Below are 23,658 nucleotides of genomic sequence, written 5' to 3'. Positions count from 1 at the left end.
TTACAGGGCCTCGCACGTGCACATTTTAAAAGATATAGTATGTATACAGCACACTTGCATGTCTGCTATCTTAATGTGGAATTTCTGCCACTGGTTCAGGACCAGCAATGTAGTGGAGCTCTGCCCCATGCTCAATTGAGCCGCCAAGATAGACTCTGTCTTGTGTATAAGCACCATACAGACATGCAAGTGTGCTGTATACTCTATACTGCACATGATTATTCACCACGAAGGCATGGACATATATGTAGAGTTTAAGTGTATGTTAAATGTACATATATGGCTTATAATCACATACATGTATTATCATGTGCACTTTATATATTTTTCCGACTTTATTACATTATATATAAATACCCACACATATATAGAGTATTAAATAGTATAAAGGTAATTGTTTAAGGCTTGCAGGATTATGCATGGGCAATAAATACACACCAATACACACGTACAAACATGCATATGTATGCGTGTAATTATTTATCCACACACGTGCTTGCTTGTAGTGGGGAATGTGCCTCATTGTGTGTGAGCTCTGCACGTGAAATTGCCATGCGCCAGGGCTGATAACGGTGGCACAGGGAAGCTGATTGAGTCTTCGCCGTCCGTGACTCGAGTAAATAGAGCGAGTGTGGCGGATGGAATTATAATGGCCGATGCTGTGATAATTACAGATACGGCGCTCTCGCAGCGGGGACTTGTGAGATTAGGATTGTGTGTGTGCATGCGTGCTTGCAAGCGTGTGCATGCTCGCAAGTGTGTGAGTGTGATAGTGAATGAATAAGAGAGGCAGAAATGCTGACTGTAAATGCATGTATGTCCAGCTTTGTGTGTGTGTCTTTGTGAGTGAGAGTGTGTGTAAGAAAGAGTAATTGAGAGCGTAAGAGATTAAGACAGTGTGTGTGTTGGGGAGAGTTAAAGAGTGACTGTGTGTGCAAGAGTGAGAGAGTGTGAATGTGTGTGAGATTACAGGAGGTCTGGTGGACTGGTTTTGGCTCCAGTTAGCATGAGGGGTAGATAGTGCTCTACTCAGGGCAGGAAACTGCCAAACAAAAGAATGCAGGGGGTGTGGGAGCATGTAGGCAAGGTGTGGGTAGCTTTTGAGTCCCAGCTTGCTGTGAGCTCACCTCCCCATCAACAAGAGGCGAGGAATGGCGGTGGTCGTTGTCTAAACCCCCACCGTAGATGAACATCAGTGGAGGGATGCAGACAAGGCTGATGAGTCAGATGCCTTCTATAACCTCCTGTTCCACGTGCTAGCTAAAGTGGCCCCTCGGGACAGAGTCATCCTGTTGTGTTGGTCATGACGCAGACACCTGGGCTGGAGTGATTGAAAGGCATGGGCCAGATCAGCTCAGTAATAATAGGAAGAAGCTGCTCGACTTCTGTGCAGCCCATGGGTTTGTAATCACCAATATGCTGTTCCAGCATCGGCGCATACACATATCATGGATCCATGCCGGGTCCAAGCAAGAACATCTGCTGGACTATATAGTGAAAGAACAGCGAATATGGGCCCATGTCCTTGACACCAGGACCTACCATGGAGCTGATCTGCCCACTGACCATCGGCTTGTCATCTGTAAGATGCGCTGGCATTCTTCCACTCCAGTGGTGGGTGTTTAACCCATTCAAACCCACAGTAGCCTGGTCTCAGGGAGTTGATGATAGTTGCAAGCAGGAAATTCAATATCAGCATCGTCCCCCCCCCCACTGATGCTGAGGGGAAATGGGTGAGGTTCTGAACTATGGCTCATGCAGCAGCAATGGTTGCATTGGGTTTGCAGTCCAGACCTCCCCAGAGACCCTGGCTGGAAGAGGTGTTCCAGCTGGCTGAGAGAAACAATAGGCCCACTCCTGTCATTTACAACGTCCCACGTCAGAGAATGAGGAGGCTTACTGAAGCTTTCGCTCGGAGGTTCGGAGAGTCATGCGGCGCTGCAAGGATGAGATGTGGGTGCAGGTTGCTGAGGAGATGGAGTCTGCCTTAGTAGCCCATGATGACAAATCACTATTTATGTCCATAATTTTTTTTTACTTGTAGCACTTCACCTTTCACCATCCTTAACAGAAAGAATGGTGATCTGATCTTCAACCCCCAGGAACAGGCATGCACGTTTGCAGAGCATTTCAATGAGGGCTTGGGAGAGGGGAATTCCCTCTGCAGACAACACCATGGGGCAAGGTGGGGATGTCCTTGCTGGAGCTGCTGTACCTCAAATATTGGCAGAAGTAGCCACCCCTAGTGAGTGGCTGGCTGAGGTGCCATCTTTTGTGGAAGTACGATAGGTGATCTGGAGTCTGATACCAGGAAATGATCCAGGCAGAGATGATCTCCAAAGTGAACTGCTGAAGAAGGGTGGCATCTGTGTGCAGACTGCCATATATGACAGCATTACCACTGTCTCAACCATAGGACAGATTCCACAGGATTGGAAGGATGCCCTGGTGCCCCCCCTCTTTAACAACTACAGTGTGCCGGGAAAGGTCCTGACAAGTATAATTCAACATCGCCTTCCTAGGCATGCTGAAGAGAGGCTTGCGGAGCCCCAATGTGGTTTGAGGCCAGAGCGGTCCTACACAGACACCATACAGCAGAGATGTAGGGAATTCCAACAGGACCTCTTTCTCTGCTTTGTTGACCTGGTCAGGACTATGATACCATCAATAGGCCAGGGCTGTTGGTGAGTCTTCGTGCTTTCAGAGTCCCTGACTCTGCTACCAATCATTAAGGATCTTAATGATGGGTGGCAGGCCAGGAGTCAGAGCCATTTCCTGTTTACCTTGGGGTGTGACAGGGGTGTCCTGTGGCTCCTACGTTGTTTAATAATATCTTCGATCACGTAATTCGAGACGCTTTCCATGGGTGTATCAGAGGAATTTCCATCTTGTACAGATACAATGGGAGACTGATTGATGCCCAGGTGTGGCCAAGGGATGGCTCCCTATTGTAAATGATACGACAGGGCAGTTGGAGACAGCTGCCCTCCAATAACAGTGGATGGAGCATTAAGTGGTTAAAATGCAGCAAGTTGGCACAGTAGGGAGTACAGGTGGTGCCGCTGCAGGTCATTTCATGTACTCAACCCATGGCACCTCGGTCTGTCCCGTGACCTATCCACGGAACTTCGACACTCCATGTGGCCTTGAAGTGCACCTAGCCTGGCACAGGCGCTGTGGTGATGTCACTGCCACTTCGTGGCAAATGGTGGCTGTTGTTGCTGTGTGTACGTGAATGGGAGTTGGTGTGTATGCTTCTGTGTGTGAATTTGGGAGTTACATTTTTTACGTAACTAAGTATGTACTATGAGAAGTGAATATTTTTGTGAGGATATTGTGTAAGCAGGAATATTAATGGCGTGTATCTCAAGGGGCTTATAAGAATGGGTGTGCATGTGGTCAGTGCACACACACGTGCCTACATAACACACACACTCATGCTCCATTTGCCAGCTTCCCTTTGTGTGTTGCATTCAAACGACGCAAACAAAAATGAAATGAACGTATGATAAATGTACCGAGATTGTGCCGATAGCAAGAGCGGCAGAAATGGAGTGGCCACGTCTCATCCGATAGTGATCGCCCATTACCCCGATCCTCAGCTGAGACAGACAAAGACATTAGCTCCATTTCCATGGCCGCTCTTTCAGTTTTCGCACCACTCGCACCTTCATTCAACAACCCAGCCTTGGCACAGTCTCCTTACAAACCAAGACCCTACTTATCATTAAGGTTTACAGTAATAACTGAATGAAGTCAAATGTTGAGAATAAGCCAGTAAATCATCGTGGTATTGTAATTGATTTCGTTCATTGTGGTGAAAATGGAAGTGAAGCTACTCGTCTCAAGTGATATTTATCCAAAAAAAATCTATCAATGTCAATATACATCCCTCATGTTATATAATGCAGAACTGCTGACTAATCTGGAACATAACTCCTTTCTAATCTGATATAAAACCCTTGACTCATCTGATATACAGAACCTTCATCCAATATAGAACTTTCGTCCCATATAGAACACACTTGTATATGACGCAAATAATTGTTTTTATCAAACACAGAATGATAGAATTGTCCAATACAGGACCCTTATCCCATCTGATACACAAATCACGACGTATCCAATACAGCACCTCTAATCCACCCGGTACAGAACTCTCACATCATGTAGTTGCCATCGTTGGGATCGTAGAGTATCAGGCAATTACTCAGAATTATGTCACCTTCACAGTGCATTAAACACTCGGCATCACCCAAATATGTAAATTATTTATCCAGCCACTCCTCGTCCTAAAGACATGCATTTTAGCTGTAATTTTACTCAAAATTTTAGACCATTATTTGTGTTAGTGGTTGTATGGCAAGAGCACTCATCTCGCAATCAAAAGTCCTATGGAGATTATGGCCTAAGAATGTGGCTCTGGATTTCTAGGGGAGGTGAGTGCTACCCCATTGCGTGTTTGGGCAGGGGGCCACTCTTGACTCTCATTTTGATTGGCTCTGTAACTATGATGCCTACTGCAATGCATTTGGCAGCAGTGGCTAATACAGGCAGTCCTCGACCTACGAATGCCCGACTTACGAACACCCGTACTTACGAACCAGCTTCCATTCAATATAAAAAAATAACATTAACTTAAAACTCGAACTCGCACTTGTAAACTGAACCGCGTAACTATTTTGTTCAGAGGAGTGATCCTCCGCAAGATGTAATGAGTCAGCCTAGCACTGGGAGTGAGTGTTCATATATGCGCGGACATGTATGTGTGTGTGTGAAACTGAGTGTGTGTGTGATGGGGAGCAGTGGTGTAGTAGTTAGCGTGCTGCACTACGAAAGCGCCAACCCGAGTTTGAGTCTTGCTCACAGCCAACAACAATGACGATTATCTGAACCGGTCCTAAGCCTACCTAAGTTGACTCAGCCTCAAAAGAGTACTTGTGGCAGTGTGTAAACATCGCCACTGGGGAGACAAAAGGCGGCCGGGCGTGGCCCTGGCCACTCACCCCATCGTGTGCCGTGCCGGCCTTCATAGATGCTCGCTAACAGCACTTGCCCCTACAGTATGTTAAGGCTATACGGGGGATCTTTATCTTTGTCTGTGTGTGCTCCCGTGCTTCCGAGTGTGTCTGTGTGTGCGTGCGCTCGCGTGTCCCCAGTGTGTGTACAATTGTGGTCATCATCAGGACTCAAGATAAGTGAAAATAAAAGTTTCTCTATTTGTGTTACTTAATTTTTAGTTTCATTTACTATAGTCTTTTTCTTTACAGTGTTACATGCAATTTAATATTATGAGTTTAACAATGCTTCCCTTTTTGTTGAGCCGTAAAACGTTTCATAACACTGAACGTATGGGCATTTAAATACAGTACATTGTTGTGTTCTGACTTACAAACCATGCGACTTACCAATGGGGGCTCAGGAACTGAATCCATTCGTAAATGGAGGACTGCCAGTACACCTTTTGGGAACGAATTAGGTTCGTAAGCCAAGAACTGCCCGTAATGTAAAGTGGCACCGCCCTCGTATATTTTCAACCGCTGCGTAAAAAAATAGTTAAGCTGTTTTTTGGCGAGCTTAGAGCATTGATAATATATAGCTATTATATAACTTACATCCTTTTCATGCTGTCAGTCAGGCAGCACAGATGATATCAGGAAAATGCCCTGGAAATGAACACGATGGAGATACTATGATGCCAAAGTTGCTTTACATCATATTGTGGGTGCTATTGGTCTTCTGGAGCCCCCACTGCCTTTGATACATGCACATATACGCCCCTTTAGTAACTCCACTGCTGGATGAGGGCTTCCCTGTACCCGACTGGTCATGAGGATTATTTAAACATAATTCATCATGCTGGTCAGTGCCAGTTGGTGAAAGTGAGAAGCATCAGTGTGGGAGCATAGAACCACAGTATAATAAAGGATTATGCTGCACTGGCATCTGCTACCCACTTTGTAGCACAGCCTTGCAGCCACCTCTAACAAACTGGCGTATTACAGTAGTCACCCAGCCAAGCACTATCCAGGCTCAAAAGCTGCTTAGCTCTCTGTGATCTAACGAGATGGGCATATTTTGGGTGATGTCATGGTCTTTTAGCATGAAACTAATTATTTATCAATGCACAACGATTATCTTGGATTCCACTACCATTAGCTACTGGAGCCTTTGGTAGTTGTTTTATACTTGGGTTCCTGAAACCCTAGACCATGTCCCATTTAGCCACCACTTTCATACGAATCCTCCTTCTCAACATTGTCTTTCTCAGGGGGAATGGGCAGTGTATGCGAAATTGGCCTTAACTTCTTTAAATATGAATGCCTCCGTTATTTAAAATGATATTGTGTCCGTGCTTAACGTAGCCTCTCCACATAATGCTTCATGTATGCTCTCTTGATTAGATTAAATATCACGGAATAAATCTCTAATCGGCAATCCTATATACAAATGTCTATGGTCCTTCTGATGCAGCCAACTGGAATTATTTTAATGCAATTGAATTATTACAATTACATCATGGTAATTACACTTAAAGTGGCTATTTTCTTCTTCTATCTATTCATGATGTATCGTGCTTCTTTCTTTTATTTCTGAATTTCTTATAATGAACTTTTCACTAAATTTACAATTTTAAAGCAACTTCAAAAAACTCTTTGGTCTTTGAATGCATGTGCTTGTGGAGGATGCTAGAAATCGAATGGCAGAATAGAGTAACCGACTTAAAAGTTTGGAATAAAACATGGCATTAAAGCACTGTGGATGTAATCAGCACATGTGCAGGATGGAGGAGGGCAGGTTGTCAAGACAGCCACCAGCAGTGTCACGCCTGGCCTATCGGGAGGCCTCTCGTAAAACATGCTCATGGAGACAGCCTGACTCCCAAGAACAATGGGAGGGAGAGGAGCGACGCTCACAACAATGACTAGAGCATTGGGTATTTTAAAACAGGGCGAGTTGGCAGTGGGGTGCGTAAGTTGTGCATCTGCCAACAATGCCAGTAATTTAATGCATATCTGAGCCTTTCCAACGATTTCCTTACTGTCTGCCTTCAAACTTTTTCATGGCCTCAAAGTATACTTACACTGGCATAAGCGCTGTGGTGACTTCACCATTTAATGGCATGTTGGCAGTTATCTATGCCGGTGCAAGTATGTCTTTCTTTGTGCAGACTTGTACAGTATGTATGTGTGTGAGTTAATACGTGCGTGTATGTATTGTATATCACAGTGGCGCAGTGGTTGGCGCATTGCACCACACTCTAGGTCACCTGGGTCTGATTCCTGGCCATAAATAATGTGGGGGGCAATTAATATCGGTCTCCCTTAGATTAACACAGCATTAATTGAGGAACTGTTGTGGTGTGTAAACATCAGCATTGGTAAGAAAGAGGGATCCGGGCACGGTGTTGACCACACCATCTCACCATGCGCCATGCCAGCCTCAGACGTTGCTCACTAATAGTACGTGCTCCAACAGTTTGTATGGCCATACAGGGTGTCGCTTTATAGTTTTGTCTTTGGATAAAGGTCTGTGTGTATGTGTATATGTGTATGTCTACGAAATTGTGTGTATGTATGTATGACAGTGGGGAACAGTCGGGTAGCGATTGGCGCCCACTGTGCTGAAAATGACATCCTGGGTTTGATTCCCGCATTGGGTCAACACCAGTGATGACGATATCTGAACTGGTCCTGGGCCTCCCCAAGGTCGACTCAGCGTCAAATGAGTCCCTGGTGCGGTGTTTAAACATCGCCACTAGGGAGACAAAGGCGGCCGGGCGTGGTGCTGGCCACCCACCTCGTGTGCCGTGCCGGCCTTCATAGATGCTCACTAATGGCACTTGCTCCTACAGTCTGTAAAGGCTATATGGGGGATCTTTGTATGTATGACAAAGAATTACATACTTAGACACACACACGGCCATTTGAACCGGTATTGGGCCTCTCCTAGATTGACTCAGCCTCAAATTAGGACCTGGTGTGGTGTGTAAACATCACTAAGGAGACAAAGGTGGCTTGGCATGGTCCTGGCCACCCCACCCCCTGGTGTGCCGTGCTGGCCTTCATAAGTGCGTGCTAATTACACTTACCTCAAATATCTGTTCAGGCTATACGGGGGATCATTGTCTTTGTGTATATATACAGTATATGGAAAGTGGGAGTATAGTGGTTATTGCATTGTGCTATGAACTCGGTGACCCAAGTTTGATTCCCGCTCACAGACAAATGAGTACTTAATATGGTGTGTAAAATTAGCACTCGGGAGACAAAGGTGGCCAGGCATGGCACTGATTACCACCCTCTGTTGTGCCATGTAGGCCTTCATAGGTGCTCACCAACAACAGCCTGTGGAGGCAACACAGGGGATCTTTGTTTTCGCGTGTGATGTCAGTTTGAATGTATGAGTGTGCCAAGCACCCACATAAGCGGGTGTTAGGTTTCCCATCTGCCAGAACAGGAAAGCCGGAAAAAATATATGCAAATGCTTCGGTAATTAGCTGTACGAAGCAACGTGCATGTGGACGGCTGATAGCACAGAGTTTTTAAAGACTTCAAAGGAGCCAGTCAGCAGCATGTGGGCCCACGATTCAAGTGGGTAAAAGGTCCTGTATAGGATGAGACAAAGATTCCATATCATGAGACCATGATTTTGACTGTATGTGGTTGATGAGACGAGGGTTGTAATTGAGATGATGGTTGTGTTTCGGATGGGATGAGATTTTATAAATGGAGCATTCTGTGTTGAATTAGATGAGATACGTTTCTAGAGGAAATGTTTTAAATGTCGCTGATGCTGCTTGCTGTTCATGCATTTACTGCAACACATCACTCCCTTCCTTAGATCGCTACATGGTTACCTAATTAAATTTAGGATTTATCTTAATGCTTTTCAGATCCTGCAGGGTATTGCTCCAGTACCTCTCCACCCTAATCTCAATCTATTGCCCCCACTCAAAATCATGGTCTCCTATTTAAATCTGCATTCATACTCTGCACAGTGCGAGCTACTGCTGATCCTTTGCGCCCATAGTCTGTAGCTCCATCTGTACCACTGTTTCCTTCCCCCCTCGTTAAGGCCAAGATCAAACCTTCCTCTTCTCCTCTGTCTTTTAATTCTCACATCATAGATGGTATTCCTTTATCCCCATTTTACCATAATCCTTAACTGAGTCCACACCCTCCTCTTTGTACAGAGACTAGAGATACCGCTGCAGTTAGACACAATATAAATCCACATGTATTGTTGTGACTTGCTGCTTTGTGAGTTATGGGCTGATTAGCAATGTGTACTGTTCCTGCAGGAATGGGATTTGTTCACAGGCCTTGTGGTCACAGACGCTGGGCACAAGCCGGTGAGACTCCCTCCACCCTGCACATACACACGTAATGACATCATCACGACCCTTTCATAGATTTGGTGTGTTTTCTCAAGGGTAAGTGCCTACGACTTCAATGATCTTTATCAGAGGTAATTGCCCCCCCCCCCACCATTACAGACATAACTAATGCATTAATGCTTTCAACCTTAGTTGGAAAACATTAAAAAAACGTGTTGGGTAATAACAAATAATTATTTATATCACACAGTACCTTTCATCTTAAGATAACAAAGCGCTGGACAAATGAAAGTTGTAACACGCCATCAGGGAAACCCAGGTTTAAAAGAAAACAGTTCTCTACATAATATATGCACCGTCTTACGCGAATACTCGCACACACTGGCCCTTTCAAATATACACATTAATTATTATAAACGCTCCTTAATATTCACATACACCCGACACACGCTCGCACACATGAATTCACACATTCACCACACGCGCTCATGCTCATGCATGCACTTGTACCATCACCATATATTAAAAACCCAGTCACATGCACATGCTGCCAACGGAGATGAGCTCACTCGCACATGCATACCTCTCTCTGGAAAGGGTGATGAAGCCTAATGAACACATGCAACTGTCAAAGTAACCCAGGACCCAAAGGTCAATAATGTTGCGATTGCCTTTTATGCCACTCGTGTTATGTCCTGTGCAGTTTAGGGTCCCTGTGGGTTAGGTCCTCGTATACCTATATATTCATGTTCACGTACGCAAAAAAATGCATACACACATGTGCACGTAAAAATATATACAGATCCTTTGCTGACGCAGCCACAGGCTGTCATGTACGCACACGCAAATTGCCTGTGTATGTACTGCATACTGCATAGTTTAGAGTGGTGGTTATCTTTATAACACACAAACATTGGCTTGCAAGTGATTTTAGAAACTACCCTGCAACTCTCCGTTGTCAACTCAGCCTTAAATAAATGTGGTACAGTATGTAAACATCAACATTGGAGGACAAGTGGCAGAATAGCTTCTGTGGTGCTGGCCACAACACTTCCTCCTGTACTGTGCTTTGGGTTTCCACCTGTCCAGGTTTCTCCCTGACAGTCTGGGAATTGGCAACTGTGTTCTGGTGGCAGGAATTGATTTGCACTGAGATCTGGCGGTATTGTGTTGAAAATTACAGTACATCCCGCGGTTTCAATAGAACTAGACTGATTTAAAAATATGACCAGGTTTGACTTGTGGCAAATTTGGTGACCCCAACTATGCTTGCTTGCATAGGTCTTCATGAACAGTACATTCCCCAACAGTTGGAGATATGTCTCTGCTTTCGTTTTTCTTGTACAGAGATATATACATTCAGTCAGAGATTATACATATATATGTATCCCAGTCGCCTTCATCCACACATGATACGAAACTAGAAAAAACTGTTTTGTTGGTCATCTGGCTGGTGAGTGGGCGGGAAAAGAAAAGTCAGGGGTGGAAAAAACCTAATCCTTTCAGATCCGAATTTGAGGTTTAAGGTTCAAACCTTAATAAACCTCATGATTTTATTCGCAATACTCCCAGATCCAGTACGAGTCCTACTCCGATGAGTCCGTGTCGTCGCCCTTGGACATATAACTGCATTCGGCGAACACCGCATAGTTGCTCTTGAGGTAGACCAACTTCTCCACCGAACTGAGTGCCAAGCTGTTCTTGAGCTTGCTGTGTATGAAGCCCTTAGTTGAGAAGTTGTGCTCCGAGGCTGCAGAGGATGTCGCCATCATGAACAGCTTGACGCCGATCTTCTGAAGATCGGGCCAGGCCACGCCGTCAGACTGCCAATACTGCAAAGGTGTCTTACGTCCCTTGAGCAGCATAATTAATCTAAACCCGCCGGCATCCTTCTGCTGCGTCGAAATGACGTACTCGGTGAGCTGCATAAAGAGCGCCTCTCGTCATCAACCGCCGTCTCATCGTCGATCGGTTTCTCCAGTAAGATGCTCTCCAGCTTTTTTCGATTGGCCGGCCTCAAGCCCTCTCCAATGAATCGAGGATCTAACAGATACGCCAGTCCATGGGCCTTTCCGTACATGAACTGACAGCGACTTGCTATCAACTTGATCAGGTAGTTGATTTCTTCAGTGTTCACATGACCGTGCAGCTTGGCAAACTCAGCAGGGAGGGTGTGAAAATCCGGCAAGACTTCAGAGACTGATACGGAATCGGATTGATATTTCAATGCGTCAATGGGCGTGAGAATGGCAAGGGACTTTTGCAACAGAGAGACGAAGTCGTCGCTCGTAATGATGGTCTTGATTGGCATGCGCTCGGATTTCTGAGCTACCGTCCCCTTGATGAAGTCGCGAGCTGTGACAATGGAATGCAGAATCCTCTCCGACGACAACAGTGTCTCGCAACAGCCTTTGATCGTTCCCCAACGTGTAGGAGCCGGCCGGACCAATGCTCAAACGCCAGCAATCTTCTGTTCAGCCTGCAGCTGTGCCTTGAGAACGTGATTGTTGTGAAACAATTTGACCGTGTCCTTGCACCACACGATGAACTCAAGCAAGTACTCAAATAGATAGTCGATCGGGTATGTATGTTCTGATTGGCCGGATTTCCTCATCTTTGTGGCAGAGAATATGTCCTTGACAAGGAAATGCAGACCATGCGATGTACAGCCTTTGAAATAGGAGGATGGGTGAGCCTTCGAGAGCTGTTCCCACGCATTCTTGTTGGTGGATGTGTTGTCAGTGACCGTGCCAGCGAATGTAGTTTTTTCGGATGGGACGCCATCACACATTCAAGATCCGAGGCGATCCAGTCAGCGTTGTGGCCCTGCTCTCCAGTGGACACCGACTCGAGAAACAACATTGTGGACGGCGATGTGACCATGTAGTTCACAATCGGATCATTCTTGATGTTTGACCACACATCAGATGTCAGGCAAATAGTCTTATTGTCCAGGACGGTGTCAACCTTCTTCATGTCGATGTACGCCCTGTCAAGCAATGGTCCGGCCAGCCTCTTCCTATTCGGCAGCACTGCATCTGGGCGAAGGGCCTTCACAGTGACACCGACTCGAGAAACAACATTGTGGACGGCGATGTGACCATGTAGTTCACAATCGGATCATTCTTGATGTTTGACCACACATCAGATGTCAGGCAAATAGTCTTATTGTCCAGGACGGTGTCAACCTTCTTCATGTCGATGTACGCCCTGTCAAGCAATGGTCCGGCCAGCCTCTTCCTATTCGGCAGCACTGCATCTGGGCGAAGGGCCTTCACAGTGATCACCAGGTTCTCCTCCTCGACCCGCTGGAACGACGTGCCCGAGACAAAGTAATGCATTGCTATGGCCTGCTCGAACTTCTCCTTCGTTCGCTTATCGAGCTTTGGTATTAGGTGATCTTTGATTGATCCTTGCTTCATCGACGAAGCATTCGATGTAGATGGAGTTGAGCTGCCGCTTGCCTTCGATGGCTTCACCCACTTCTTGTTCGACGCATACCACTCGAGACAATCATCTATCTCGGTGCCATTCATTGCCCTCCGAAAAGGGGCGCATGCATTCAGGTGCCTCATTGCCTGCTCACTCTTCTTGTGATGGTTGAATCTGGTGAGACAATGTTTGCAGACGGCACTCTTCAACTTGTGCAGTTCCGGATCATCGGTGAAGTAGTGCCAAAACTGGCCCATCTAGCGTCCTCTGGCCTTCCCTGCATTCGCCGACGCCTCGTCGGCCACTCCATCCTTCTCCGTGTTGGCCACTCCTTTCTTCTCCATCACAATTACGACATCACTATCACATTCTTCGGAATCGAGTAAATCCTTATGCAGGTCCTGATCCATGATCCTGCTTGCGGTGGAAATTGGGTTCGTTTGATGACACTAGTAACTCAGGTAATGCCAAGATTTCTGATTTCCGGGCTCCGGCCTTCCACAGTCTGTGACTTCAGTCAGACTTCCTGCAAAAAACAAAATGGCGTCTTTTAATAATAAACCTCAAAACCTCACCCTAACTGGCCCTTCGGGATATTGAAGTTTTTTTATTTAAACCTTATCAAACCTAATTGTTTTAAACCTCGCCTTGGCACCCATGGGAAAAGTGTGTGCTGGTGACATCACTGCGCACATCTGCATAATGACATCACCCGGCCGTGTATCCCATGCAAATATGCGGGCAGTGCTAGTTATCTACAATTATAAGGTTTATACCAAATATAAGATCCTCACTTATTGTGGTGACATGTGTCAATTAAAATATCCATCACACAGTTTTTGCAGAATTGCAATTTAAACATTCCCGTTTTAAACAAAAGCAAAACAGGAGAGGAGGGGTCGTGTGACAGTTCTGTATACAGACGGTGTACGGCAAGTGAATCGCATGACGCACATGGAGCAGAAAGCCAATGTGCACAAGATACTTCCACAAGCATTGTATGAAAACTAGATCACTGCGAGTTGCCTAGGTCATACCAGACCAGGGCTGGAACAATCAAATTAATACATTTATTATAACTATAATAGCTCTTATTTTTATGTTCGACAGTATGTATAATTGATAAGTCTGAAGCCATTTTAAAAGGGCATACGTGAAACATATCTGGCCGAAATTATTTAATAAAAAAATATTTCCATATAACTAACTTTACGACCTGGCTTCGCCCGGGACTTGGAGTGTTGTCTAGGATTAATTTCATATTTCTTTATATTTCACTGAAAAAGCCAAAAAAAATGTATGCTTGCAAGAAAGAAAAAAGGCAAAACAAATAAATTTGACTAAATCGGATGTTTTCACTCAAGGAAATTCAACCTTAACCCACTTATACGTAATGTCGATTTAGGCAACACGGGAAGGGAATGACGTGGCGAGCTGAAAATAGTCCCGTTCCCTTAAAATTCCAGACAGCATAAGCTGTGCAAATTTCATGATGTCAGAGCTCAGCGTTGGAGAGTTTTTGCTGCTTCACACAAACAGATGTATTTTCTGCTTTATATTTAAGAGCGAGCTGAAAATAGTCACGTTGACTTAGAAAATCGAGACAGCAATGCCGCGCATTTGTGCGGGATACACGGCCTACGCGGAGGGTTGCCACATGCATCACAGATGTGATGTCACCGCTCACTTTCCATTATTGCGCCCCCCACCCAAAATACAAAAGTCTATTTTTATAATTTTCCATTGTGTACAGCCTGGAAGCTACCCACATGCCAAATTTAAAGTTTGTTGCATGTCGGGAAGTATGCTAAACATTTCGAACAGACACACATTCACAAATTTCCCTTTTATATATCCACAATAACTTCTTGTAAATGGTGGTTACCCATCCCATCACTATCCAGGCTTCAATCTGCTTAGCTTCCATAATCTGACAATCAGATGTATGGGCAATACAATAATAGATATGTATAGACTAGCCTTTTGCCCGTCCAAGGATGGGTGTAATAATTGCAGTAAATCTGAAACTTGCAAGCGAAAAGCAGACAGCGACGTGATCTTCATTGCATCCATTCGTGTGCAATTTGTAAGGGCGCAGTGACACAGACCTTTTTCATTTCAAGGTTATAATCCCTTGTTCATCATGTAGTGAGGGTTGTGAGTTGACGCCGAGGAGGGGGGATGAGGCGCCTCGGCCCGCATGTGGGTTGACGTCAGCCGCTAATTATTATGAATGGGGGGGGGGGGGTGTCCATTTGAAGGACGTCACCTGCTCATGATTATTAATGAGGGGGGGGGGGGGTTCTCCATGCGGAGTGATGTCACCTGCTCATGATTATTAATGAGGGAGGCTGTTCGATGTGGAGTGACGTCACCTGCTCATGATTTTTAATGAGGGGGGGGGGTTCTCCATGCGGAGTGATGTCACCTGCTCATGATTATTAATGAGGGAGGCTGTTCGATGTGGAGTGACGTCACCTGCTCATGATTATTAATGAGGGGCGGGTCCATATGGAGGACGTAACCTGTTCATGATTATTAATGAGGGGGGCTGGTCGACGTGGAATGACGTCACGCGCATTACACACTGACATTCTTGGGTAACTATAGTAACTATAGTAGTAAATACCCTCCACTGGTGTGTGTGCCTACACTCTCACAGGACTCTCATTCAGGTCGCGGGGTTTTGCCGAGTTGGGTGGAGCCTGAGCATGCTGGAGCCTTCGCACTCCTGAAGGTGATGCATTCACGTTCATCCCTTTCACTGCAGAATCACTGAGTTTATCACTTTCCCATGGTGGGTGTGCACTGTATGCAAATACAAGGCAAGTGATATCATACCCCTTGCTATTATGAGCGGCTCTGAGCCAGTGGTGGAAATTCTACATTCCTATGATAGATACCTATCTTTCAAGTCATTGTTGAGTTAACACTCCCACATATCCATTCCATACTTATAGTTATATTTCAATGCACATTACATGTAATGTACACTTCTATATGTACATGTAATATGCATAATATTGGCATCCCATACATAGTGCTTATTATATTGGTATGCCATAGTTATTATATCCCTTTGAAATTCAAATCTCATGTGTCTTTCTTCATTTGAAACATACGGAGTCGTTGCATATATACACTTGTATGTGTGTAGTGTATAGTGCTGTGGTTGTGTGACACGTGGTGGATGCATGCCCAGGCCACATGTCCAGGCCTCGTCTCCACTCTCCACCTTGACAACGCTGTCCTCTGGGCTCCGTTCTCACGCAGCACGGCGTCTGAGAGTGCACTGCCACCCGCCCTGCAGAACAAGATTTCCGCCTTCCAGCAGGTGCACACCAAGACAAAGATTCCCCGTATAACCACAACAGGCCTTTGGGGCAAGCGTTGTTAGCGATCACCTATAAAGAGCCAGTACAACACACGAGGGGATGGGTGTCCAGTTTCACGGCCATCCACGGTTGTCTCTCAAGTGGTGACTTTTACAAATTGGACCAGGTACTTATTTGAGATTGAGTCAACCTAGGGGGAGGCCTAGGACCGGTTCAGATAATTGTCACTGGTGTTGGCCGGGAGTGGGAATCGAACTCGGGTCGCCGGGTTCGTAGCGCAGCATGCTAACTGCTGCACCACCACTCCCCATAAGGGAAAGTGCACATACACTATCACACGCACACACATCCCAATGTATTAGCACATCTACTCACTAAATGATTACTCAGCCAGACACGCTCACACACACCGATGTGTATACACATATAAACACTACATGCCAACATATACATACACGTGCACACACACCCATGTGTAAACACGTATACACATGACATGCCAACATATATGCACACACACATACACAGCAAACCCTTATCGCGGGTTTAGCTATCAGTTTCGCGCTATATTCATTGAGGTACAGTTCACCGATTGCGCCACTGTGGTTCAACCATTTGCGGTTGACCGCAAGATTCCTGCATGCCTCATAACTGTACTGCTCGCGATGATGCTGCTGAGGAAGAACACACATGCACCATCCTGTCTCCCAAGCGGCTCATCGTGGGTCCCAGGTTACGTGGTGTTTGCAGCCTCCAGTGAGGTGTACAATACTGTATACAGACAAGTCTACAGTATTGTACACTACATTTTTTCATTCTATACATTTACCATACAAGTAATATTCAACACTAGAAAATATTAATCAATTTATATTCAAAATACTTGCTGTTTAATGTTTGGGTTGTTGTCAGGTAACATAAAACAAAAGGAGGGGGTGTTGTATGAAGAACTGTGAACCAAACCCTAGTTTTCTCATTTGCCTTTTGGTTTGCGGATCTTGGATTTTCCAATTGCAGCTATTTTCAAGAACGTAACCCCTACAATGGGCAAGGGTTTGCTGTGCACAGTAGATCACTCCATTTTAGTGTACACTTATAGATACCTCACTAAAATACAAGGAATCAATTATTATATTTCAAATAATTTATTTACGCTTTTCAACAATTATCTCTTCTTGGTTCTTTCGGTAAAGTCACGTATAAAGGAAGTAATAAAATAATAAAAATAAAACATAATAAAATAATTCTCACGACGTTTCGGCCACAACGCAAGCAGCCGTCTTCAGGTGGAGAACAGGTCTGTCAAGTAGACAGAGTCTGAATGGCACGCTTCAGGCTTGGAGCGACTATTTATGCTGGGATGGAAGAGCGTCTCTTCGCCCCTCCATCCCAGCATAAATAGTCGCTCCAAGCCTGAAGCGTGCCATTCAGACTCTGTCTACTTGACAGACCTGTTCTCCACCTGAAGACGGCTGCTTGCGTTGTGGCCGAAACGTCGTGAGAATTATTTTATTATGTTTTATTATTTTATTACTTCCTTTCTACGTGACTTTACTGAAAGAACCAAGAAGATGAATCCCTGCAGTCACGAAAGCTTTAAATCGAAACAATTATCTCCTAATACATTTCATCTACCGTACCTGCTTGCGATATCCTTATAGCATTCAATACTGTGTAAGCTGAGGTCATTGATATCTTGCGGTTTTATCGCATACACACACACAGTCTTTGATGTAACCCCACGAGAAAACATCCAGCGAGGTTATGTCAGGTGAATGCTGGGGGCCACACAATCGTTCCGCCTTGGCCAAATCCAGCTTACAAATGTTTCTTGAATACAATCACATACTGTAAATGGATCACCCAAAATATACACTCACAAAGACAAAGATTCCCCATATAGCTTTAAGAGACTGCTGTTAGCAAGTACTTATTAAGCCCAACATGGCACATGAGGGGGTGGTGTGGCCAGACCCATGCCTGGCCATCTTTCTCTCCCTAGCGCTGATGTTTACAAACCACACCAGGTACTAATTTTGACAGCTGAGTCTCCCTAGGATAGGCCCAGGACTGGTTTTGGTTGATAAACGCAAGTTTATTGGTTTGTAATACAGTGCAATAACCGCTGTGCCACCTATCACCTAAATACATGTACACACAATTGTGTCCATGGAACCCAACAGACTTTTAGCAATCGAGCTGTTCAGGAGCATCTAATAAGGCAAGCACAGCTCACTGGGGGGTGCCGGAATAACACCCAAGACACCTTTGTCTTCCTACTGCTGATTTTCACCACATTGCACAAGATGCTTATTCTAAGTTGAGTCCTGGTACCTTGCTATTCTCCCTTTATATCCCACCTCTGGAAGCTGTAATTTCTTCATTTAACTTTCCCAATTCCTTCTTCAACAACATCTACATTTTATTTTCCTTTCCCTCCTTTGCCCCTGACCTTGCCTAACACAAGGTCACTGTCCAATCCTGGATGTCACACCACTACCTCTCCATCAATCCTTCCAAAACTGAAATAATTTATCTTCCCTTTCCCCCACTCCCCTCCACCCTGTCCTATGATCTCATTCCCTCCCTTCTACCTCACTCAAGCATTCTCTGCTCTCAACCTCGGTAGCATCTTCAACCTCTTTCTTTCCCTCTCCAGCAATATATCTGCCACTACCTTTCACTTATTTAATATTCATAACATTCGTCCCCTTATCTTATTCTCTGCTGCCAAACTCCTGATTCACTCCCTCATTTTCACTCACCTTGACCACTGCAACTCTCTTCTTGGGCATGCTGCCTACGCCTTTGCTCCTCGCCTACAAGATAATAGAAAATGCCTCAGCCCAAATAATGTGTAACCTCCCCCACAATTCCCACACCTCTGCTCTCCTTCCCAATTACACTGGCTTCCTGTCTACTATTGCTGTATGTTTGCATGCCTCACTCTAGCCTTTAAATCCCTCCATGGTCTTGCCCTACCCAGTCTTGCTTTTCTCATCTCTTATGACCGTCCCATCCCACCGTCTATGCTACAATACTGTCCATGTCTCGGTGCCTCCCTCGCTCTGCTCCCAGTCATACTTTTGTTCCTTTTCCCTTCTTGCTCCCCTTCACTGGAACAAGCTACCACTGCAAATTAACAATCATCTTTGTGAAACCATCTTCCGCTCCTCCCTTAAAACCCATCTCTTCTCCCTAGCCCATCATCCTGCTACTCCCTGCCCCCACCCCCCAACTAGGACCAGGCCTACCCCAATCCCTCCTTAACCACTCCCACCTGTCCTCCTAATCGTCACCATAACTACACCACCACTGTTAATAACCAAACTCTCTATCTCAACCACTATCATCTTATGTATAATTTTATAATTGCTGTAAAGCACCTTGAAATAAGGCGCTATATTAATCTATATAAGATACAATAAGAAATACCCAGGCATTTGCATCATGGTGAATAATCACTCTTGTCACAAGGATCATCGCATCGTGTATATATATTCCACTATATCATAACAGACACATATACTCACACTAAAAAACACTCACGATCGCGAAACCCACTTGGACACACAACTTTTCGTGTTTGTACAATGAATTCACTTAAATTGTTAACTGATAGTAGTGGCAGTGTTGATTAGGTAATGTACTGCTGCTTAGGCAAAACATATGTTATATTGGTGATGATGGTTGTGTTGATAGTGTTGACAGTTCTAGTGTTCCTGGTGGTGGTGTTGATGATTTCAGGTTCTGCTGATTCAGGCATTGAGACCAGATCGCTTGGTCAGCGCCACCACACTCTTCGCCACCAGGGCTCTTGGTATGACATTGACACACATGAACACAGTACTCATAAATAAGTGCCCAAACATTCACCCTTATGAACACTTCAATACACATGCATGAACACATACACACACAATCATTCGCAAAGATAATACGTTCAGTCCACACATAAACGATGACATTCCCATTTGTGAACACTTCAGAAGACAAAAATAAACACATACACGCATTCACACTTATGAACACTGAAATACACACACAGGAATGTGTGCACACATACCCTGACACATGCACAGACACATAAATTATACATATACACATGTGAGCACATCTTTACCAGGGTTGGAACAATTCATCCCCCAGAATATTAATGTATTGTATTGATATTGGGCCATAATTTTATTCACAAATATATTTTTTCAGAGAATGGAAGCACACCGAGTGACTGCAATAGTGGTGTGAATCCTTAACGTAACAAAATATACAGGTTGAAGGAAATACATTTTTACACTTGTTTTCGATGCACTATTACATGGTTAAAAATGTATGTTAATCTGTGAACAGATGCGTCATTTACCCATAAACAATGCACGGTCACACATAAATACCTCAACATTCACGTTTATACATTTGTTTCTGATCCATGTCTCAGAGAGGGAGACCTTGTGTCCCATGTCGTCCCTTGTATCCCATGTCGTCCCTTGTGTCTGTGTGTGTCCCAGGTGTGCGGGACGTGTCTCCGCTGTCTCTGGCCCGTATCTCGGAGCAGGAGGCCGTCTCATCAGAGCCACTGCTCGTGCTGACATCTCCGGGAGCTGACCCCTCCCATGAGCTGCGGGAGCTCGCGGCGTCCACACATGGGACGCAGGCTCTGCACGAGGTGATCTGACACTATATGGCTCCGTGTGAAGGCAATTCAACTGCACCAGGCCCAGGAATTATGATGGCCCAGGTGCCGGGCTTTAAAGAGGTAACGGAAAATTATACATTTTGACATGGGGGCCCCATTTCATTCCTTGCACCAGGGTCAATGCCAAGCATGCTATGCTGCTCGATAGGTTGTGCACCAGGCACATGAGCATGAAGTGAAAATGGTGGGGATGAAGATTATTATGATGATGGTGGTGGTGATATAGGTATTTCTGGTGGAGTATGGCTTTAGTTACAATGATGGTGGTTTTGGTGGTTGTGATGATTGTCATGGCAATGTACCGCGTAGTTGGCCATAGGGCAGGGTGTTTAGGATGAAGTTTTGTGGTTATGCGGTGATGGTGTAGGTGGTGATGAAGCAGGGTACCGCAGATAAGTTTTTTGTGATTGTGGTAATGGTCGTGGTAATAGTGGTTGAGGTGATCGTGGTGATTGCGATAGAAGTGATGGTGATTCTGATGGAGGTGGTGGAAAAGATGGGTCTCATTGATGGTGGAGGTAAATGCGATGGTGTCTGTGGCTCTGCCAGTGATGGTGGTGATAATGTAGGTGGCAATTCAGCAGAGTGCTGCAGATGTGATAATGGTGGTTGAGGTTATGGTAAAGGTAGTGGTGGAGGTGATAGTAGCTCTAATGGTGATGGTGGAGGTGACAGCAACGGTGGCTGTGGCTCTGATGTTGATTAGAGTGGTGGTGGTGGTGGTGATGTAGGTGGCAATGGGGCAGGGTGCTGCGGATGAGGCTGTGCGGCTGCTACGAGACTGTGCCCAGGCTGGGACATGGCTCTGCCTGAAGAACCTGCATCTTGTTACAGCTTGGCTCCCCACTCTCGAGAAGGTGCGTCTTCCCTCTTGTCTTACCGCTCAGTGTTTGCACATGCGCGTTTCCTGCATCTGTTAAGCGTGTGTGTGTTTGTTATGTGTTAATTTGCTTGTGTGTGCCTGTTTTGTCAAGCAAATGTCTCAATGTTGACTTTAGGCAAGTCTTATTGGGTGTCCCTATAGTGTACAGGTAAGTCCTCTCCAAATATGGACTAGCAGAGGCATATGCCAGCAGTGAGAATTAATACCTGTACTGTACTATACTGATGAGTCCAAATAAGAAAGAAACTGGGTCTACAGTTGTCTCTTTTTCATTTAGCTCTTAAGCTCGTGGTCTAGATATGGCTGAGAGCATTCTACATAAAATGTAATGATCACATGACAAGCACACAAGGCATGATGAGAGTTGTGCTTGTGTGTGCACATGCATATGTGAGGGTGAACCGTGTACACACACGTCTGTCTGTATGTGCATAATGTATTTGCAAGTTTGTGCGTGCGAACACTCTCGTCCACAGGAGCTCAATTCCCTGTCTCCGCACGCCGACTTCCGCCTGTGGCTCACGTCCGAGCCCCACACAGGCTTCTCACCCGTGTTGCTTCAAGCGAGCCTCAAGATCGCCTATGAGGTGTGGCCATTCTCAGACACCACGTGGCCCAAATCCTGGTCCACGGACTGGAAAATGATAGCTGTCTCCATGTACATACTGTGTGTTTGTGTGTTGTCTACCGGAAGCGGTAGTGCAGCAGTTAGTGTGCTGCACTACGAACCCAGTGACCTGAGTTCAATTCCCACTTGCGGACAACACCAGTGACGATTATTTGAACCAGTCCTGGGCCTTCCCTAGGTCGACTCAGCCTCAAATGAGGACTGGTACGGTGTGTAAACATCGCCACTCGGGAGACAAAGGCAGCCGGGCATGGTGCTGGCCACCCACCCCCTCGTGTGCCATGCTGGCCTTTCATAGATGCTCGATAACAGCACTTGCCCCTAGAGTCTATTAAGGCTATACGGGGGATTTTTGTCTACCGGGAGTGGTTGCACAGTGATTGGTACAATGCAATAAAATCCAGACTACCTAAGGTAAATTATGGGACAAACATTTGACCAAACAATTGACAGGTTCATGTTATACGTATAGATTTATATTTTGCACATGTCTCTCTAATATGAACGGCATGTATACCTGTGTCTGCATATATGTGAAGTATGTATGTGTTAATGTGTTTTCAGGCACCCCCTGGGTTAAAGCGAAATCTGCAGCGTACGTACGAGAGCTGGACCGCAGAGCAAGTGTCGGGCAGTCGCGGCGACGGGGGTGGGCGGACACGTGCACATGCGCTCTTCTCCCTCGCCTGGTTCCACGCTGTGTGTCAGGAGAGGAGGAATTACATTCCGCAGGTGAGTGTCAGTGAGTGTGTAGCACAGTGGTCCACGCACTGCGCCATGAAGCCAGCGACTGGAGTGTGATTCCTGGCCCTGGTTTACTTCGGTGGTGAGTGATAGTTGAACCAGTCCTGGGCCTCCCTGAAGTCGACTCAGTCTTAAGTGAGTATGTGGCACAATGTTTAAATATAAGCACTGAGGAGCACAGCGGCCGGGTGAATGGTGCTGACGACCACACCCCCTGGCGTGCTGTGCAGGCCATATTAGTTGCTCACGAACAGTACTTGCCCCAACAGTCTGTGTAAGCTTTATGGGGCATCTTTGTGTTATATGTGTATATGAGTGTATATGATGTTGTGTGTGTGTGAATACCACTGTATGTTTGATTTATGTAAATGTGTGTTCTAATATATGAATGAGTGCATGCATGTGCTTGTGTATAAATAACTGTGTCTATGTGTGTATAATATCAACCCCTGCTACCCTTGTTTGATTCCTGGCCAAGATGCATACTAACAGTAGCAATTGAATCTGGCCTTGGCATCCCCGAGACCAACTCGGCTTTATATGAGTGCCTGATGTAGTGGTGAGGTGAGCACTTACACTTGTGTGAAAATGGCAGTCAGG

The 23,658-nt window shown here is 45.5% G+C and overlaps 1 protein-coding gene across 1 annotated transcript in view; it reads left to right on the top strand.

Moving 5' to 3' along the window:
- DYNC2H1 (dynein cytoplasmic 2 heavy chain 1) overlaps positions 1-23,658 on the top strand; it is a 186,277-nt gene that overhangs the window by 130,732 nt on the left and 31,887 nt on the right. The window contains exons 76-83 of the mRNA XM_078594604.1: positions 9,305-9,355; positions 15,435-15,509; positions 15,975-16,106; positions 19,855-19,927; positions 20,616-20,773; positions 21,535-21,660; positions 22,163-22,273; positions 22,879-23,046. Of these exons, the coding sequence (XP_078450730.1) occupies positions 9,305-9,355; positions 15,435-15,509; positions 15,975-16,106; positions 19,855-19,927; positions 20,616-20,773; positions 21,535-21,660; positions 22,163-22,273; positions 22,879-23,046 (894 nt within the window). The remainder of the gene's footprint in view (positions 1-9,304; positions 9,356-15,434; positions 15,510-15,974; positions 16,107-19,854; positions 19,928-20,615; positions 20,774-21,534; positions 21,661-22,162; positions 22,274-22,878; positions 23,047-23,658) is intronic.

This window comes from Lampetra planeri, chromosome 5, assembly GCF_965212315.1.
Source record: "Lampetra planeri chromosome 5, kcLamPlan1.2.h2, whole genome shotgun sequence".
Taxonomy (NCBI): Eukaryota; Metazoa; Chordata; class Hyperoartia; order Petromyzontiformes; family Petromyzontidae; genus Lampetra; species Lampetra planeri.
This window is presented reverse-complemented; position numbering and strand designations above follow the sequence as displayed.